This window comes from Sebastes umbrosus, chromosome 1 (genome assembly GCF_015220745.1).
Source record: "Sebastes umbrosus isolate fSebUmb1 chromosome 1, fSebUmb1.pri, whole genome shotgun sequence".
Lineage (NCBI taxonomy): Eukaryota > Metazoa > Chordata > Actinopteri > Perciformes > Sebastidae > Sebastes > Sebastes umbrosus.
The window spans coordinates 40,190,968-40,209,617 of record NC_051269.1 but is presented as its reverse complement, the minus strand read 5'-3'; the positions used below and the strand labels follow the sequence as shown (position 1 = coordinate 40,209,617).

The 18,650-nt window shown below is 42.4% G+C and overlaps 1 protein-coding gene across 2 annotated transcripts in view; it reads left to right on the top strand.

Moving 5' to 3' along the window:
• The window catches only part of LOC119488180 (band 4.1-like protein 1), a 99,840-nt gene that overhangs the window by 70,892 nt on the left and 10,298 nt on the right, over positions 1-18,650 (top strand). Inside the window, exons 10-20 of one of the 2 annotated variants that reach the window (XM_037769594.1) lie at positions 896-993; positions 1,683-1,858; positions 3,056-3,300; positions 3,740-3,775; positions 5,230-5,265; positions 7,659-7,808; positions 9,032-9,118; positions 9,359-10,768; positions 13,460-13,510; positions 14,995-15,354; positions 15,780-15,908. In XM_037769594.1, coding sequence (XP_037625522.1) covers positions 896-993; positions 1,683-1,858; positions 3,056-3,300; positions 3,740-3,775; positions 5,230-5,265; positions 7,659-7,808; positions 9,032-9,118; positions 9,359-10,768; positions 13,460-13,510; positions 14,995-15,354; positions 15,780-15,908 — 2,778 coding nt within the window. The remainder of the gene's footprint in view (positions 1-895; positions 994-1,682; positions 1,859-3,055; positions 3,301-3,739; positions 3,776-5,229; positions 5,266-7,658; positions 7,809-9,031; positions 9,119-9,358; positions 10,769-13,459; positions 13,511-14,994; positions 15,355-15,779; positions 15,909-18,650) is intronic. The other variant, XM_037769602.1, reaches the window with a different exon arrangement.

The window sequence follows — 18,650 nt, the reverse complement described above, 5'->3', positions numbered from 1 at the left end:
CTGGCTATTCCCCTTGCTCTCAATGTTAACGCTTACTGTGGCTAAGCTACCGTCTCCTGGCTCCAGAACGGTGTTGATTTTCTCATATACCTCTCTGCAAGAAGGCGAATAAGCCTGTTTCCCAAAAAGTCGAAGTATTCCTCTAAGCCACGACCTCGAATTTTGAGTACAGTAATAGCTGATGTTCTGTCACAGCTGCGACTGTTGAAAGTCAGTGCACAAATTAATGTGTGGTCAGTTGTGTGCTGAGCAGAGGGCTGTAAAATCCTCCGCTTTATACCTCCAGTTTTGCTCCTCTGCACAGTCAGGGTCTATATTCTGGCCCTCCTCATTGTGCTGTGCAGCGCTGCAGCTTATCCTCCATGCTGAGCCTCAGTGTGACAGGCTGTCTGGGCCAGACCCAGTCAAGTGACAGAGCCGCACAGTGAGCCTGTGATCGAGCCAAATAAAGAGCCTCTTTTAACAGAGCGGCTGCAGCTGCAGCCACGGCCAGAATAGAAGGATAAAGAGTGTAAATATAGAGCCATGAAATAGTTTTCCTCTTATTTGCTCTCAGTGTTTGAACCTTGGATGTTATCCTTCCTCTGCCTAGATCTGCTCCTTTCTGTCCAGTCGACAAAATCCATCCAAGCAAATGTGTTTGCTTATGTAATAGCAGTATCTATGCCACCACAAAGTAAAGACTGCTTTATTGATTGTGTTCAGTGTTCATCCAAGTATGAGATGTAGTATACATACTGAATATTTTATGAATGTATAAAGTTGCCCTAAACTTTAGACCACAGAGAAGTTCGGAGGTAGCACTCAGCAAAACAGGAGTAAACACTCCTGATGCTATACGCCACACACCTTACTTCACATTTCTCTCTGTCTCCCTGTCCTCTCTCCTCTCCAGTATGAGCAGTTTGAAAGTACAATCGGTTTTAAGCTTCCTAACCACAGAGCTGCCAAGAGGCTGTGGAAGGTCTGCATCGAGCATCACACCTTCTTCAGGTAAGAATCGACCTGGTCTCATGGTTGGAAGGTTCCCGTTCAAAGCCTATCAAGACATTCAAAATATTCCCATGTGTAACAGCTTCATCAGGTATAACCCATAGACTTTATATATAGATTGATTGACCTCCACTGCCACCACTGTATAGAAGTGAAGCCAAAATATCCCGGATACGTGAGCTGTCATCTTGAGATTTTGACGTCATTTGGAGCCAGAGTCTGCACAGTAGTGATCGGGCGGTGGAGCCCCGGTATCGAGGTCACCCACCCGAAACCAAACGCGAGCCGAGCACGGCCGCAGCTTGTCAGCGAGAGAGACTCACAGCTGCCAATCATGTCGTCTCACCCCCTTTTTATAGCATCAAATAACTAATTAAAACCAAACTTATCAGAAAAAATAACACTTGAACGTACATCAGCATGATAACAACTTCCTAGAATGACAGAAACCATCTTTGGGAAAAATTTCGTTGACATGTACTTTTTAGTTTGACACATGTCCCTTCTGCTACCACGGAGGGGGCGGGATTTATGACCTATACTGCAGCCAGCCAACAGGGGGCGATCGAGATGTTTTGGCTTCACTTTTGGGGAACTGTCTTGTCGTCCATCTTTATATACAGTCTATAGTGCAACCACAGTCAGTCTGCTTTTTGTTACATGCTGCAGTCTTACCGTTTCTTTTACAGGCTGGTGTCTCCAGAACCTCCTCCTAAGGGCTTCTTGGTGATGGGATCAAAGTTTCGGTACAGTGGAAGGACACAGGCTCAAACCAGACAGGCCAGCGCTCTTATAGACCGGCCTGCTCCACACTTTGAGCGTTCCACCAGCAAGAGGTACCTGCTCTCCAGGAGCTTGGACGGAGGTGAGAACCACAATAGCTCCCTAATAGATCTATCGATGGAGGGTCTAAAGAGTGTATGTTAATTCACACCTGGCATTAGAATGCGTCTCGAGTGACCACTTACGATCACTTCCTCGCTCTGTATGCAAATAAACACTTACATAATTTCCTTTTGCAAAGACCAAATGCATTGCTGTTTTTAGCCTGCAGGAGGCAGCAATGCACTTGCTGTGCCTAGTAAGAATAAATCAAAACAATAGAGACGATGTCTATTCTTTGGTGTGTTCCAGGCAAACCAAATCGCCCAAGGTGTTCGACGCACTCGTTATATATCTCTATGGGCTTTTCGACAATTTCAGATGTCGTGGACAAAGCCAGCTTACGCGAATGAGGACGTACTTTTGCTTATGCAGAGGACGTCAGTTGAGTAGGCGGAGTATGGCCTAGGACTAAGTGGACATAGTCACCGTGAGGTCACCCATTGGTTTGTGGAGTACGGTTTTGAAGCCTCGAGTTTGGCATTTTTGGCCGTCGCCATATTATGTTTTTCCAACCAGAAGTGACACGAGATGGTGGAGCTAAGTACAACCGAATGCTGAATAAGACATTTTTAGGCGACCAAAATGTTATAATTAACTTTCAGGAACTGAAAACACACTGTGAAAGGGTTTAAGTTGTAAGATGAAACGCGGACAACGCTGTGGTAGCGACCCGTCAATCACAAGGTAGCCACGCCCTAAAGCATCCCCTGCTTTATGGTCTATTTGACTCTAAATGGGATCATAATTTACTAAGTGAACATCATGTTGTATTGAAGAAGACTTGGAACTAGCGATTGAGACCATAAACTCATGTTTACAATGTTTACTGAGGTAACAGGCGGCCCAGACCACCTCCTACTGTGATCTGAGCGATCGGATCTGAATGCGTCCTCAATGCGTCTTGGGTGCATTCACACCTGTAGATATAGATTTCCACTTGTGATCGAATCGCCCAAGATGCATGTTAATGCCAGGCGTGAACAGGGCCTTAGTTAAAGCCAGGAGAAAGCTATCTTAGCTTTGCATTAACCTGAAAGCAGGAGAAAACATTTAGCTTGGTGCAGGATGTCACTGCTCCAGGCCAAGAAGTAGTCTCACACATAACCCTGTTGTTTTTATACTTTGGTTTTTATCTTTGAAAATAAAATATAACTGCTGCTTTAAATTCCAATATCAGCTGAACTCATGTTACCAGCAGAGTTCTCGCGGCCGGTCTCAGCCATGTGTGAGAACCACGACGGCCTATCCCACCGCAGCATGAGTGAGCAGCGTCGCCTCCACAGCCCCTCTGTGGACGAGCAGGAGACCGAGCTGGAGCCTAGTGTGGAGCAGGACGAAGAAGACAAGGACCGAGAGCGGGACGAGGAGACGGACCAAGAATATGACGGCAATGTCTCTCCAAGCAGAAAGAAAGAGATCCTGGTAGGAAAGATTTTTGACTTTTTTTTATGAATTTCCATTGTGCTAAAGTAGATTTTCATGTTAAAACTACGGATGGTCCAAATGTTTTAGAGCTTTTATTCACCTTGACGACAACTCTGTCTTTGGTGCAGGGAGATGGCATGGGCTGCAGGGTGCTGATGTAAATAGGCGCAGTACAAGCTCCTCAGGCCAATTTAGGCTTACCCAGCAGGGGCATAACGCTGGGGTGGCTTTGGTGGATTTAGCATTTACTAACTCTTCTCCTTTCACTCCTATTCACTCTGCCTTATATGCTTACACTGCACTGCTCACAAATCCCGCTGACAGCTTTACACTTTTTTAACCCTTTTCTCATTTTGCTGAGAGAAATGCAAACTCAAGCCGAGCCTCTCTGTTGCTAACATGCTGGTTTTCTTTTTTAACTCTTGCTGGCGATAAGGAGGAGGCCGGGTCACCAGTTGACAGTAAACAGGAGGTATTTGGTGTCTGGTGATTTGGTCTCTGTCTGTCTGTATACCTGTCTTTATTCATCCGTCATGAAGTATATCTGTCTGTATCTCATTCTCTCTGCCTGTCTTCCGCTGTCCTACTGTGGCAGTCAACACTGTCCGTCATATAAAAACAAACTGTGCTGCATTGCACCATATAAGCACGTGATGCTGCTAGGGCTGCCTCCTCTTCGTCGATTCGTCGATTAGTCGATTAATCAATATATCGATTAATCAGTCGCTTTGGTCTTCTCATCTAAGATTTCTTTAGTCGATTAGTCATTTCTTTAATGCTTTTTCGGGCTGAATGACTTATTTCCAAGAAACTTGTGAGCACATCTCTGGTAAACGCAAGATATAGAGTGGTGCTTTTGTGATTCTTTGTGGAGAAACCTGTTTCACAAATTAAAAATCAACTGATCGATTAGTCGACAAAATCGTATGAGTGTTAGTTGACTAAGAATAGATGCTGCAACAGTTGTGTCTGGACCTTATTTTTCATAGTTAAGCATCCTAGCAAACATTTGACTGACAGTGATTGGTACAGTGGGGGAAAAGTTTCAACTGAAGTAGGGCACCGATCCAACTTTCTCAGTCCCGATAGCGATACCTGGGCAATACCGAGTATCGATTCGATACCGGTGTTTAATAAATAGGCTGTATCCTGGTATCATTCTTTTATGTGGACGACAACATCAGGCTTGACATAAACAATGCTTTCCTAACTTGGAAATGTAACAAATAAATACATAAATATAAATTTACTGAATTGATATTTATTATTGATGTAATAAATCGTATATCAACAATTTGGTAAAAAAATCTTCAGGAATTACAATTTAGGTATAAACCTTTTTAATGCAGCAACACATTGGTCAAAACTTAAATAGGAATTAAAATTCCAGTATATAATGTATATAGTATGTAAACATAGAATTGAAATCCGATTCAGCTATTTGAGTCAGTATCGGTCCGATATCTGATCCGGTATCGGTATCGGTATCGGTGCATCCCTAAACTGATTATTTTCTGAGTTTTCACAACACGACGTGCTAAAAAAGCTTTAGAAACCAGTTTGAACTGATATAAGAAAGATGTTTCTGTCTTGAAGAGCAGCTATGATAGCTACAAAACCTCCTCTTTTATATTGATGCTGTCTTTGCAAACCATATCACTATTATCATCTATTCCATAAATGTCTACGGGGATGTTTTTCCAAATTTGTCTTGGCATGATAGCAAGTGGCCAAATCTAGCCCTCCTGTCTGTCTGTCTGTCTGTCTGTCTGTCTGTCTGTCTGTCTGTCTGTCTGCCTGCCCTCTGACTGACTGACCTTCTACCATCCTGTCTCTGCATCTGACCTTGTTCCTGCACTCTCTGACCCTGCACTCTTCACCTCTCGTGCTCGCCCCCTCCTCCTGCCCCAATCTCATCTCTCTCAGTTGGACCAGGAGGCCACTCCTCGGCACAAACAGGAGGTACAGGTTCCTGTCATTGGCCCTTGTGCTTTCTGTCGTGTGTGCCGCTGTTCCTCCACACACCTCTAGTCTTTGGAGGTTTTTACAGATTGAGATTTGCCTGCACCTCATCTCAAAGGATTATTTTATATAACATCCGGCTGCTTTGAGCACAGAATACTTTCAAGTTGTAGCTGTGAAAGTCTGTAGTGAAATACCGCTCTGTTATCAGAAAGGAGAGGAATTCCACCATTCAAAATCCTACTTAGCTAAAATTATAGTAGAATTATCAGCTACATGTACTTGAAATACCAAAATGAAAAGTGCTTCTACAGAAAAATAGCCTCTGTGACTGAAAGATGCTGTTCAGTGTGAATCTGTGGGCCCCTGGTGGGCTCTTTCCATTCACTCTAATAGGATTCATGCAGCCTTTAAGTACCACTTGAAGTTGTTAAATACAAATGAACATCACTATTCATCATATTTGCTGCAAAAACTGGAGTTTGTGGCAAAACCAAGGTAATGCAAAATGTTAATCCAAATGAGTTTTGAGACATTTGCACTTTATTTTAATGTGGACATTCTACCCAGACAATTTGATTTCATCTTTTTTTTTTTTTTTAATAAGGATCTGCCTGTAAAACAAGATTATGAAAATAGTTGATAGAGAAACTACCATACAAATCAAGAATGCATATTTTATGCTCTCATACTGTACGACACTTTACATTATTATATATTACATTTAGGGCTGTCAATCGTTTAATATATTTGATTAGATATGTGAATCTTCGCTGTAGCTTCAAAACTGAGCCCGCTGCAACGTCCAAAAGATCAATTGCATTAATTTAGTGACGTTAAAATTAATTTGCATTAATGTGTTATTATCACGTTAACTTTGACAGCCTTGATTACATTAATGTATTGTTAGTACTGATGCATCAATGCTTTAGTCGCATTTGACTGTTGTAGCTTATAAAGGTGGGGCTAGTTTAAATCATTCTATGGTTAGGTAGTCCTGTGGTACCCAACCTGGGGCCGGGCCCCCTCCAGTGGGTCACAAGGTAGGTCTGAGGGGTCATAAATACATTTATATTCATGTTTTGGATTTTTCTCTAATCTTTGCTTTCTTTTGAAATACTGGATATTCTGATGAGCCTCAAATGGGAATGAGGCTCTGTCGTAAGCAACAACTATTTGAATGTATAAATGGGCAGCTGACTATTGTCACAAGATGGACTTGAACACGTTTTAACCTATTCTTTAATGTTTAGATTACCTGACATAAGATAAATGTAGTCCAGTAAGAATTATGTAAATTTCCCTCTGAAAAGTTGTTGCAGAAAATGGCAATACTCAAATTTACTAAAATACTTGATTAAACGTAAGTAACTTTCCACCGACTGTATCTACGGAAGCCCTGAGAGGCATGAGAGAAAAAAATATTCTGGTGATCCATTTTTTCTTAGAAAGACTTTCTCTATTTATGACTTTAGAACAGGTGAAAAAAGGCTTTGCTAGGATAATCCTTATATGATATATAATATAATAATCCTTTTAAATTCCTTAATGTCTTTTTCATCTGTGAAAACAGGTGAAAAATAAAAGGTTTGGCAGGTGATATTTTTTTGTGTTTGTTGTTGTAATACTCATTTCAATCACAAGAGGCTGAAGTGCACCACTAGCCCATGTTCTAAATAGTATTAAAAGCATTAATGAGTTTTAATTTCTCCAAGCACTCTAAACATGACGTACATATTGTGTATGTTAGGAAGTTATGTAAATTAAAACTGAAAAATGATCCTGAAACAACAACAAAAATTCACCTTCTAAAAAAAAGTTACTTAGAAAAATTATCCTGGCAAAACTTTTTTTTTCAACTGTTAATAAGTCGTAAACACACAAGAGAAAACAATTAAGATTAGAAAACTGATCACCAGAATTTGTTTCTCTCACTTGCTTCTCAGGGCTTCCATAGTCATCACTCCAAAACAAACAAAATAATGCAAAATTTTAATTATCCAACAAGGTTAATAGATGTTACATTTTCATTTCTTCATTCATCTACTTTGCAGTGAGTGCCTTGATTGTTTTAAGAACTAATTCAGTGGTATCTATATTTGTTTTCTGTGTTCTGTGAGCTTCAATAGCATCTTAAATGTCATTGCTCTTCATGTGCTACAGCACAGAGTAGTAAATCACCGGCATAATCTCTAGTAAACATAAGTGTAAACAGTTCACATCGCATCTCCTCCTGTGTATATGCAGCGCTATCTCACATCCCGTTCAGTCATGCATATCAGATGTGTCGATGTGAGTGCTGCTGTTTGAACAAGGATGTTGACGTTGACGGCTAATGCAATGCCTGCTTCTCTCTCCGCCTTGTTTTTCTTCCTCCACACTTTCTCTTCTAGTTTCTGGATAAGTCCAAGGACGTCTTGCTGAAGCACCAGGCCAGCATCAACGAGCTGAAGAGAGCCCTGAGGGAGCCAAACAGCAAGCTGTCGTACCGCGAGAAACGTCTGTCAGCCACCTCCCCGACTGGCACACCGGAGAAGAAGGCTGTGAGTAGGGTGGGAGGGGGTTGGGTGGTATATGTGGGGCTCTTAAGTCCACTATGGTCAATATCTCAAATCTGGCAAACTCTGATGCTTGACATTCCATTAAAGGGCATTGAAATTCTCGTCTGGCCGCTGTCATGTTGAATTGCTCGTTTTGCTGCTTGACTCGAGGCAAAACAGACCATATTTTTGTCACAGTGAGACATTTGATTTGCAAGTTTTTTTGTATGCTCTTTTAATTTGAATAATTCAAGGCTGAGGATATGATTAGTGAAGGTAGTTACAGCTTTCCTACAGCAAGTTCAAACATGCATCTCCTGCGCAGAGACAGACAAACATACAAATCTGCAGTTTATTTTAAGAAATGTGTATAATGAAGTTTATTCTGCCTCTCTCTGGTGTACCGGAATAATTCTGACAATATCTCAGAGGTACTTGAAGATGACTGACAAGCAGCACAGAAGGAAGCATCTCGATGAGATTAGTGTCGAGATGTTTTTTTATTTTTTTTTTGAGATTTTCTCAATGTGAGGCACTTGAGAAATAATTATCAGATACCTTTTTTGGGGGGAAATTTTCCTTGATTGCCAAAAAGTGACACAGTTTTCTTTATGCCAGATCACGAAAAGCTTCTCGAGCTTTGATCACATTTTGGTAATTAGGCTTTTGGAGATAGAGCACTGAGATTGTAGGCTTCAGATAGAATGGTTCTGTTTGTGCCGGTGCCTAAGTTGTCTTCAGACAATCTCTCATCTGCTGTCTGGTACAATCAGATTATTCCCGTAGAATGTCAAGCGTTGTCTGCGGCAGAAAATGTAATCTGCTGTGTGTCTCGTTCCAGGTAAGAGGGGGGTATTATTCTGTTTGACTGACAGTCGAAGGCTGGGGAAGTCTCTGTGCTCTAAGATTCAGTCGAACTCAACTCTTTGATGTAGTTACAGAAAAAAACATTTGCATTGCAAATGCCTGCTGATTTGGTTATGTGGATTTGGTGGCTGTCAGGTCCTCGGGACTGCATGTTTTTCGTTCATCAAAAAGTTTCTACAGAATAACTCAGTTAAGCCCTGTTAGCACTGATTCTCTCTGTCTTTCCCATTTCCTCACTTTTGCATGAAACGGTTTTATCGTGCGTCTTTACTAATTTACTCCCTCGTTCCTCGTTCGAGCTCTAACGGCTGTTCTTCCTTCTTCTTTTAAACTCTCTCCTCTGCTTCGTTGTCGGCCAGTTGGTGGGCCGAGCAGCGGGAAAGGACCCTGTTAACAGCCTGTCTGTTGAGGGTTTCGTCCAGAAGACTGTGGTGACTTCACCTGAGGTTGCACATCTCTCACTCTTCCTCTTTCATGTTACAGCTTATAGCATTTGTGGTTTGGTGCATCATTATCATTCATATGTCTATCTATTTAAGAAAATACCACCACATATTGTACAATGAATCCAAGTACCAGTTGTACATTTTGTTCCCCTTTTCTGTGATTGAAATGATTGTGTAGATTTGTGTTGCAGCAGCTGTGCTTGGCATGTCTAACTGTGTTTAATCTATACCAACATGTAGGGCTCTGAGGAGTGGGTATTGATTGAAAAACAAGAAACTTATCAACAGGACCTTGACTGGAAGGCAGAAGAAAAGAACAAATCTCTCACACCGGATTCCTCATGGGAGAAAAAGGAGCTGGAAAAAGAGATAGACGTTACCAAGCTGATACATAAAGAGGTAACAGGGTATGACAGAAAAGAAATGAAAAGCCATATTGATGATTTTCCATCAACAAAACCATCCAGAGAGGCAGATGAGTGCTCTGAGCCACGACCGACTAACAAAAGTCGTTTTGTGATTAAATTATCTGAGAATGCAGACTCGCTTCAAGACAAATCTCAAAGTAAACCATCTCAAGCCTCAGACCCTGAGGCAAACAATGATGTGGCCCCGGGCTCGCACCAGATAAAAGAACGCACGGCTTCTAAACCAAGGAAAAAGAGGAGACCCCAGAGCTTAAACCTGGGAATGCCTGCCGAGCTCATCTACAGGAAAGGAAGTAGCGATTCTACTGAAGAAGAAAACGAGGGCTCAGACTCGGACAACAGTCCAGAAAAAACCTCTGAAACAGGAAATCATTGCGAATCGTCCCCGGAGGAGATGATGAAAGATGATGAGGGATCAGGAAAGGATGAGTCTGTCAGGGTTTATAAAGACGACCAGCAAGAGGACATATCAATAGGAGAAAGCAGGGAGGTCTCCACTCAAGAAACAGAGCAGGTAAAGAGAAAGGTTGAGCCAGCTGATATCGATCTAGGCTCAGTGAACGGACCCGGAAAGATAGAACATGATAGTTCATTAGCAGGTGTTAAAGGGGAGTGTGCGACGAAGGTGCGAGGGCGAGGCCTTATTGACAACAAAGAGCTAGCTGAGGTAAAGCTGCGACAGGTCAGGACCCATGAGAGGAAGATCAGTAGTTCTGGGGTAGAGGATATTGAGGGTTTCATGGGGGACAGAAGTCAGAGGACATCTCTCCACCGACTGTCCGGCAGCAGCTGCCACTCGGAGATCTCCAGGATTGTTCCTCTCAAGCCAGAGCGGTCAAAGAGCGTAGCGGGTAAGGATGAAAGGGACAGGCCAGGTCAGGAAGAGCTCACACGGGTCATGAGAAGAGAATACCGCTGGTCGGTGGGCTCTCCAGAGGGATCCTGCGACCTGGCCTGGACTGACTCCGCTGCCTTCCATCCAGCGTTTGCTGCAGATCTGGAGGGCATCGCTAAAGCAGAACATCCTGATGATAGCTATCAGTCTGGCAGAGGACCTGCAGAGAGTCTGTCGTTCGGCTCAAAGATTTCAGCGCTTCCCAAAATGGCTCCCCCAGCCCCGCCAGTGAAAACACAGAAGGCCAGAGAGTCTGGACTAATACTGCGGAACAGCCGAAATGCCGGCAGGGAGCCGAGCCAGGACGCAGCCAAGAAGAGACACTCGGTAACTCTGCTTGGCATCTGCTATTCAGTCATTGGAATTAAAGCATCGCATGAGCTTCAGACAGACTCGCACGCCATTTTTCTTTTTTTCTACGTTTTCAGTGACTTGAAACACTCATCCATCTTACCTGTTCGTTCCTGTGTGAAGAGCAGGCGGAGCGGTACTTTTGCTCCGTCAAATCAGTGAAAAGAAAGTTTGGACATTTTCCCATATGGCAACCCGATTTCTCCCCTCCCATTGCCCCCCAACATGCACCACACTGTCTGGCAAATCTGTGCAGCTCACCACTGGCTGTGAAATTTAAAAGAAGACAAAAATCAATATCTCATGTTTTGGTCGTTGGTTTGTCTTCACCTTCTCTAACTTGTGAGCCTCCGATTTCTTTCCAGCTCACGTTGCTCTCCGTCAGAGGGTGGCAAGGAAAGAAAGGCTTACATATTATCATCGCTCTGATGATTTTTGCACATCTCCGTGCCTTTTTCAAACTGGAAACACAAAAACAAAATGATTTGTTGCATACTAATTTGAGGAAGAAAGGAGGAAAAGTACTGCCATCCATTACTTTGCGACAGACAGCTATTATTTCCCCAAATTAGAGATAAATGGAGTATAGAATTGGTTTGTGCACAAATGATTGAGAAACTACATCAAACTGATGAACTTGCATCAACAGAATTTACAAAATAACCCTCGGCCTTTCCGATTGGTGATAACAAATCAGATGCTTTATTCTGCTCTGTATAGAAAAACTAAGCGGTGATGTAAACACATTGGTTCCCCCAACTGTGAAAGCCCAACAGGCAGTGAGCATCCAGACGCCACAGCTCAGTGCCTGACACAGTCAGATTTGCTACTTTCATTTCACTGTTGGTATCATTAGGAGCTTGCACGCGTTAGGCCCCCTGAATGAAAGGAATTTGAAGTGAATAGACATGACAGCTTTCATCATTTCCCACCTTTTCATCTGAGTCAAGCTCTTTCATATATTGGATTAAACAGGCATGAGAAGAGGTGTTGCGTAGCTCTCAGTGTGCAAACGACCTCACTGGCGAGTGACAATCATATCAAGATCAGATTGAACTCGGGCGGTGTGGGAAAATATTCTGGGTGCTCCTCCAAAACATGTGGACCCATTCGTACCAATTCGTCATTTTGACAGGCTTTGAAATGCACCACGGCACGTTTTATTGGTCATTTAGCAATATTATTTGACAATATTATTTGCTCCCTTATTGAAATTCAAGGTGCGTGGTGATGCAACACTTTCTCAGTTGGTCAATGCTGCTCTGCTGAAAAACCTGCTCATTATACAATCTGCATGATTCTCTTGTCATGTCCTCTGCCAATTCTAACAAATAAACCTGGCTGTAGATGTTGTTTTATGTTGCAGTAAGCTCACCTCTTTTCTGTCCTCTAAACTGTAGTGCTGTATGTTACTGTCGAGTAGTGCTTGAAATTTGCGCCTGAATCCATTTGGACCTGACTGGATCTGAACAGACCCAGTGGGGGCTTTGATTGGGTCTGGCTGAATTTCTCACCTAAACTTGGGTTTGAGCCATTTAAAAGACATTAAAACACTGAATTATTAGCTACTTATATTAATAATATAAAGGGTTAGTTCAGGTTCTTTTGAAGTGGGGTTGTATGAGGTACTTATCCATAGTCAGTGTGTTACCTACACTAGATGGCGGTCGGCGCTCCCCCAGCTTGGAGAAACAGACAGGAGTACCAGCACGGGAGCAAAGCAATGTAATGATGTGGACAGGGGCAGCAGCAAAGCGTATTTTAGCCTAAAAAAAGCAATATCAGTTTAAGTGTATGTTTTATTTAGAATATTTTCACTGCTTTATCTTGCCGTCAGACAACCCTTTCCGACGGGGTACTGAAACTGCTTTATCGATCTATGGTGTTGCCAAAGCCACCAGACTCCATTGAAAGAAAACGTAATTTTACTTTCACAGAACACGGGAGTTGCTGATCTACCGCTGCCTCAATCAGTCAGTTTGTTTGTGCTATTGTGGGACTTTGGTGCATCCTAACTAACCCTTTAAAAACACCATAGTCACACAATAACACAAACAAACTAACTGATCGAAGCAGCGGTAGACCAGCAACTCCTGTGTTCTGCAAGGTAAAATTACAGTTTTTTTTCAATGGAGTTTGGTGGCTTTGGCGAAAGCATAGATAACGGCTTCAGTTCCCCATCCGAAACATAGACTGTATAGCTGTCTCACGGCTGTCTTAATATTCTAAATATAGTGTACAGTTCACCTGATATTGATTTTTTTAGGTGGCTTAAATACGTTTTGCTGCAGGCCCCCGTCCACAGCAGTACACTGCTTTGTTCCTGTGCGGTAACTCCGGTCTGTTTCCCCAAACTGGGGGTGTACGAAGCGTCATCTACTAGGTAACACATTGACTATGAATAAGTACCTCATAGAACCCCACTTCAAAAACCCCCGAACTATCCCTTTAAGATTTGGAGTCTAACCAAGCAGAACGCCAGGATCCCAGTTTAGGTTGGGACTGAAAAATCTTGTGCTCAGAGATCACACTGAGCTCATATTTTCAGGCTCCAGTCAAGCTCTGCTGTTTGTGTGGTGGCCTGTCAGTCCACTGACCACTTCAGCTTGTGTGCTAACCTTCAGATGCTCTCTCTCTCTCTGCTCTTTCCTCTGCTTCCCCCTGCAGGAGCCCGTCTCTACTCCTGCCATTTATGAAGAGCCGTTTGCTGATTTCAAGGTTATTAATTTGCATTTAAACCCACCTTCACACATGCTCCACCCATCATCTCTCTTCCTCTCACGGGTAAACTGCATGCCTCCTAACTGATTGCACCAGGTTCTCCTGATATATAAAAAAAATGGCCAAAAGCTATAAAAGATGAAGTGTGTTACTTTTTACTGGCTACTCAGCTGCAGTCATCCATCACCATGACTTTGAATTGAATGTGTGGGAGGAAAACAAAACCCCTTGCGCCTGGCTATTGCTGGCATGATCCAGTTTTTACTGTGATCTAATTAGCTAGTGTACGTGTAATTAATATAAGTGGCAGTACTTTAAATTAGCCGCCTCAGGAGCTTCATTGTAATTCAATGGTCTCCAACCTTGTTGGCTCGTGACCCCTTAAAACAGAGCTGTTTCACTTCCGACCCTCGTCACGGGTTGCACGTCAATACTGTTGTTTTCCTTCCCTTTGTTTTATTTGAATGCTTTCAGTGACCTGTTGCCTACAAAGGCAGAGAGTAGTGACTCCAGAAGCTGAGAATAAAGTTAAAGTTTTTAAGTTTTCAGGCTAAGTAACATTTCATTTCAGCCTTCAGCTCATGCCTTTTTAGGCGGATTATTTTACCCAAGAAATTGTTGTCATAGAACCTACATAATACCTAACAAATGGAAATACTGCACTCTTGTATAATCTTCACAGACTGCTCAGAGAAACTGAAGTATCTACTGTACAAACAATGTGTTATTTTGTCTTTCCTGTTCATTTAGCCTAGTTTTCTTTTAGAAAATCAAACTTTATTTTGATTATGTACAGCAGGACTTTAACGTTAGCAGGGCTTTTCTCTCCATCATCATTGGATTTAGCTGCTGCCTCATTTAATTAAATGGAATAATAAATAATAATAATTACGAATATATTGGTGAATTAAGATGTATATTTTTTCAGCTGTGGAAAAATGAATAAGGGGATTTAGTTATAATTTAGCTTTAGCTATGGCAATCCATGATTAGCTAACTAGCTTATTATTAATAGTATTAATAAAAAAAGATGGTCATATATTTCTATGTCATAATAATTCAGTTAATTTAATAGGAAACTCAGTTTTGACCATATATGTAGCATTTAACCTTTGCAGTAATCACAAAAGAACAAGCAAAGACGAGAAAAGAAGTCCTCATTTTGTGTAGTAGAAATATTTTCCTCTACTTTTTCTTATTTATTCTGAGCCACTGTTGTAATTCAAGCTCTATTTATCCTCCTACACTCATTCAACTTTTCATTTCTGACATGACTGCATGCCCTGTAATGTTTTACTGTATATTCAGGATACCTTGCATGTACGATGGCTCTGATTTTGAGTCCTTCATGAATCTCAGCAAACACGAAACCCTCAAACATAAGGACACTACTTCCATTCCACGTCATCTTCGTCATCCACCCGCCTGCATGGTTATGTAACCTTCGAGAGGTGATCCTTTACCTTCTGTACCCGCCCCAGAAGGAGCTCGGGGACAGGAGGCCTCAGCCGAGCATAGCCTCAGAGGAGGAGCAGGATCGGGACACGGTGGCCTGCATGAGGGAAACCCACCTGGGCATCGAGCGCAAGTGCTCCAGCATGACGGTCAGCTCCACGTCCAGCCTGGAGGCCGAGGTCGACTTCACCGTCATCATGGACCTCCACTCCGGCGTGGAGGACTTCTCTAAGTGCATGACGGAGCTGGGAGAGAGGGAGCGACAGCCCGAGGTGGGCCGGGAGGACTTCGAGGAGACCTCCAGGTTCTACTCTGCCCGTCTAATGGGCACCCTGGACAGGTCTCCCATAGAGGAGAAGCTTCTTGAGGAGGGAACTCATCATGAGGTAGACAGATGAATGTCTTCATCCTTCATCATCATCACCCGCTGGATTCACCCTCCCTCGCTGGATTTGGTGCCATAACTACCAGCAGCTTTTTTAATCATTTATTTGTTAATATTGTTTTACTTTTTGTTGTTGTTGTTGGACCTTTTGTCATTGTTTGAATTTTGTTGCATTGTGTTCATGTTTAATTTTGTTTCATTCTCTGTGTTGATATATTAATTTATGGGTTTTTCCACCCATTTTATTTGTGTCAGCGTTTCTTTGAATTCCCCTGCTGCTGCATCATCATTTGCATGTTTTCATAAAGCTGAACAATCCAATAAATAATTGTGTTTCAGTGCTGCTCGTGAGCAATGCGTCGCTTTTCTGTGAAGAAAGATGTTGATGTTGTTTTGGCTTAACTGTACTGTTTGTGTTTCACGCAGCCTCCTGTGGCAAAGAAAGAAGCCAGTGCTGTGAACGTGGCCCATATGCTGAAGAGGGCCGACTCCAAGACGGAGACGCATACGAATGGATCGGAGATCCACCCCAACATCACGAATGCCTCACCGCAGGTAAAGAGCAAACCTTACTGTACTGTCATGTACAATGTGTTGCTGTAAATTCACTCATCTGCTGCCTTTGGTTTTTTAATGTTCCTTTCATTGTCATTTGCTGCTTATATAATGATACTCCACTCTTCCAGCCAGCAAGCAAATTGTAGCATTGTATCTTACATTAAACTGTTTTCCAAACATTATTTAGTTAAGCTACAGTCTTTACCACGTTTAGTGTTAAGTCAGCTACATATTTGTATTCAGACCCAACATTTGTTGAAAGAATAGTTTGACATTTTGGGTAGTACATGTTTACTTTCTTGCTGAGAATCAGATGAGATGATCGATCTCTCTTATCTGTCCGTTCAGTATAAAGCTACAGCCAGCAGCCCATTAGCTTAGCAGTCTGAAAGTAACAAAATCCACCTTCTGATGCCTCTAAAAGTCACTTATTAAGTTATATCTTTTATTTTTGGGGATCTGTAGAACAACCAAAGTGTAAAAACGACACTTTATGGTTTAAGAGGCAGTTATCTGCTTAACGGTTTCTTTTGGTCTCCATTGGTTGCCTGGCAACCTCATGGTGGAAGTCACTGTCGGTTTTACACTTGAGTTTTTCTACGGATTTCACAGATGAGATATAACAAGTTAATTAGTGAAATTTTTCGGTGCTGGTAGGCAGATTTGATACAATCGGACAGAGCCAAGCTAGCGGTTTCCCCCTGTTTACAGTCTTTATGCTAAGCTAACATAACTGGCTGCTGACTGTAGCTTCATATTTATCCAACAGACAAGAGACTCGTATCAATTTCATCTGATCATTCCAATACACGGATATTTTCACAATTACATGGCCATCTGGAATGAAGCTAAGTGGTGAGTGAGAGTGGTGTGAAAATGGTCGGCAGACACTGCTTTGTTTCATTTACGTATCATAACAACTGCTTGTAGCCTATATACAATATCAAACCCCTGCAGAGCCAGAGAGCCCCGTAGACCCACTGCTTTAGACGGAACGCATGTACAGTATATCCACAGTCTTCGGTCTTCCGGTTTCCCTTTTTGAATAACAAATAGAGACTACTGTGACTTGCATCTCACGCAGGCGCAGAACATATGTGGTAGTCGGCTGTTTGCCGCGGTCTTTGCAGCGTGTTCAAGTGCAAATCTTTGGCCAAGACAAAGGCGGCATGAGGCGACGCAACAGGCGGCCTTCGTCGCCGCTAGTTCTCTAATGTTGGTGTGTATGGGACTCCCAAAATGCTCAACTATTTCTTTAATATATATTGTCTGCGTCTCCTGGTATCCCCGGGCTGCTGCTCCTCAAACTAAAAGCTACGCAAAACTTTCCAGTTGGACGAAAAATGGTGAAGAAGTTTGACAAGTTACTTGTCGGATGTCTAAAAGTTCCTCCCTGGTGAATGTAACCAGAGAGGAAACTGACATCTTGACCTTTATGTGTTTATATGTTTTTCATACACTTGGATTTGTCATATCTACCTTCTCTTTTGCTCTTGTTCCTTTACTCAATGTCATATTTGATATGTTAATGCTGATACAGTTTTAAACTGCAGTATTGGTAGAAGGTGAGGACAATACTCATCATAGGATCAATCCCATCAGTCACCTGAAAAGATAGACTCGTAAAAAAGAGCTATTGGGAAGGTCTTTTATTAGAGGAGGAAGCCTTTTCTGTGGGCCGCAGTGACATGAAGCCCATATTCCCCAGACAGGGATGACATAATAGCGTCATTATGGAGTGATTAAAGTATTGACAGTGTATTAATGGGGATGATGGGAGCAGGTGTGAATCACATTCATCTCCGGAGGCAAAGATTTGAGTGCTGGCTGACTGTCCCACAGGTGCCTTATTAAAACGCAGCTAATCATTGCGGGGCTCTTTTCAGTTAATGGTGTGGATGAACTCAGGCAATGATGTAGAGAGCGTGGGCCTTTGAAGTGCCAGATCAGTGTTGAGTCCAATTTTCAAAGACGTCAGAGTAAGACGTCTTTGGTGGGGGGGTAGTGTGTGTGCATTTGCAGAAAATGGAGGATGACGTCATCGATAGGCAGACAATGATCTCCAGCACCAACATTGTCATTGTTCAGCCAGCAGAGGGAGACATGTCATGTCTGTCGAGTCTCTCAGCAGCAGCAGCACAAAGGCTTGGCAGATGCCTGCTGCCTGCATGTCAGTGACAGCCTTTGAATTTGGGTAACATTGTCACCAGACTGTAGAATTATGTTGTCAATACAAAAACCTTTCACGACTCATTCAGGCAACAATGAGACTCCTCTTACATAAAGCTTAAGAGATTATATCATATTTTTCAGAGTATCTTTATTGTGTTTTTATTTTATCACTTGAATGAAATTAGGTCAAGGTAGTACATGTGAATGTAATAGGCCAGATAGTACTCTACATTAGAAGCATTTAAACAGGTTCATTCAGTCGCTTTAAAGTGAGACTGGAGCTTTTGAAGGACAAAATCTTCCCTCTCTTATAAAGACGTTTTTATAAGCAATAAAACACTCCTGTTCAATTCAATACACTCAGGAATTTTGCTGCTGCAGCGTCACTTGGTCTGGTATGACCAGTGGCTTATGGTTATGTTAGCAAACAAAAAGGCAGGGTTGGTAGTGCTGTTCAAATAATTTTTTTCTGTTATATTAGTTCAAATTCTGGGCGTCACGGTTGTGCAGTGGTTAGCACTACAGCCTCACACACCTTGCAAACTGGCTTGGGGCCCTTCTGTGTGG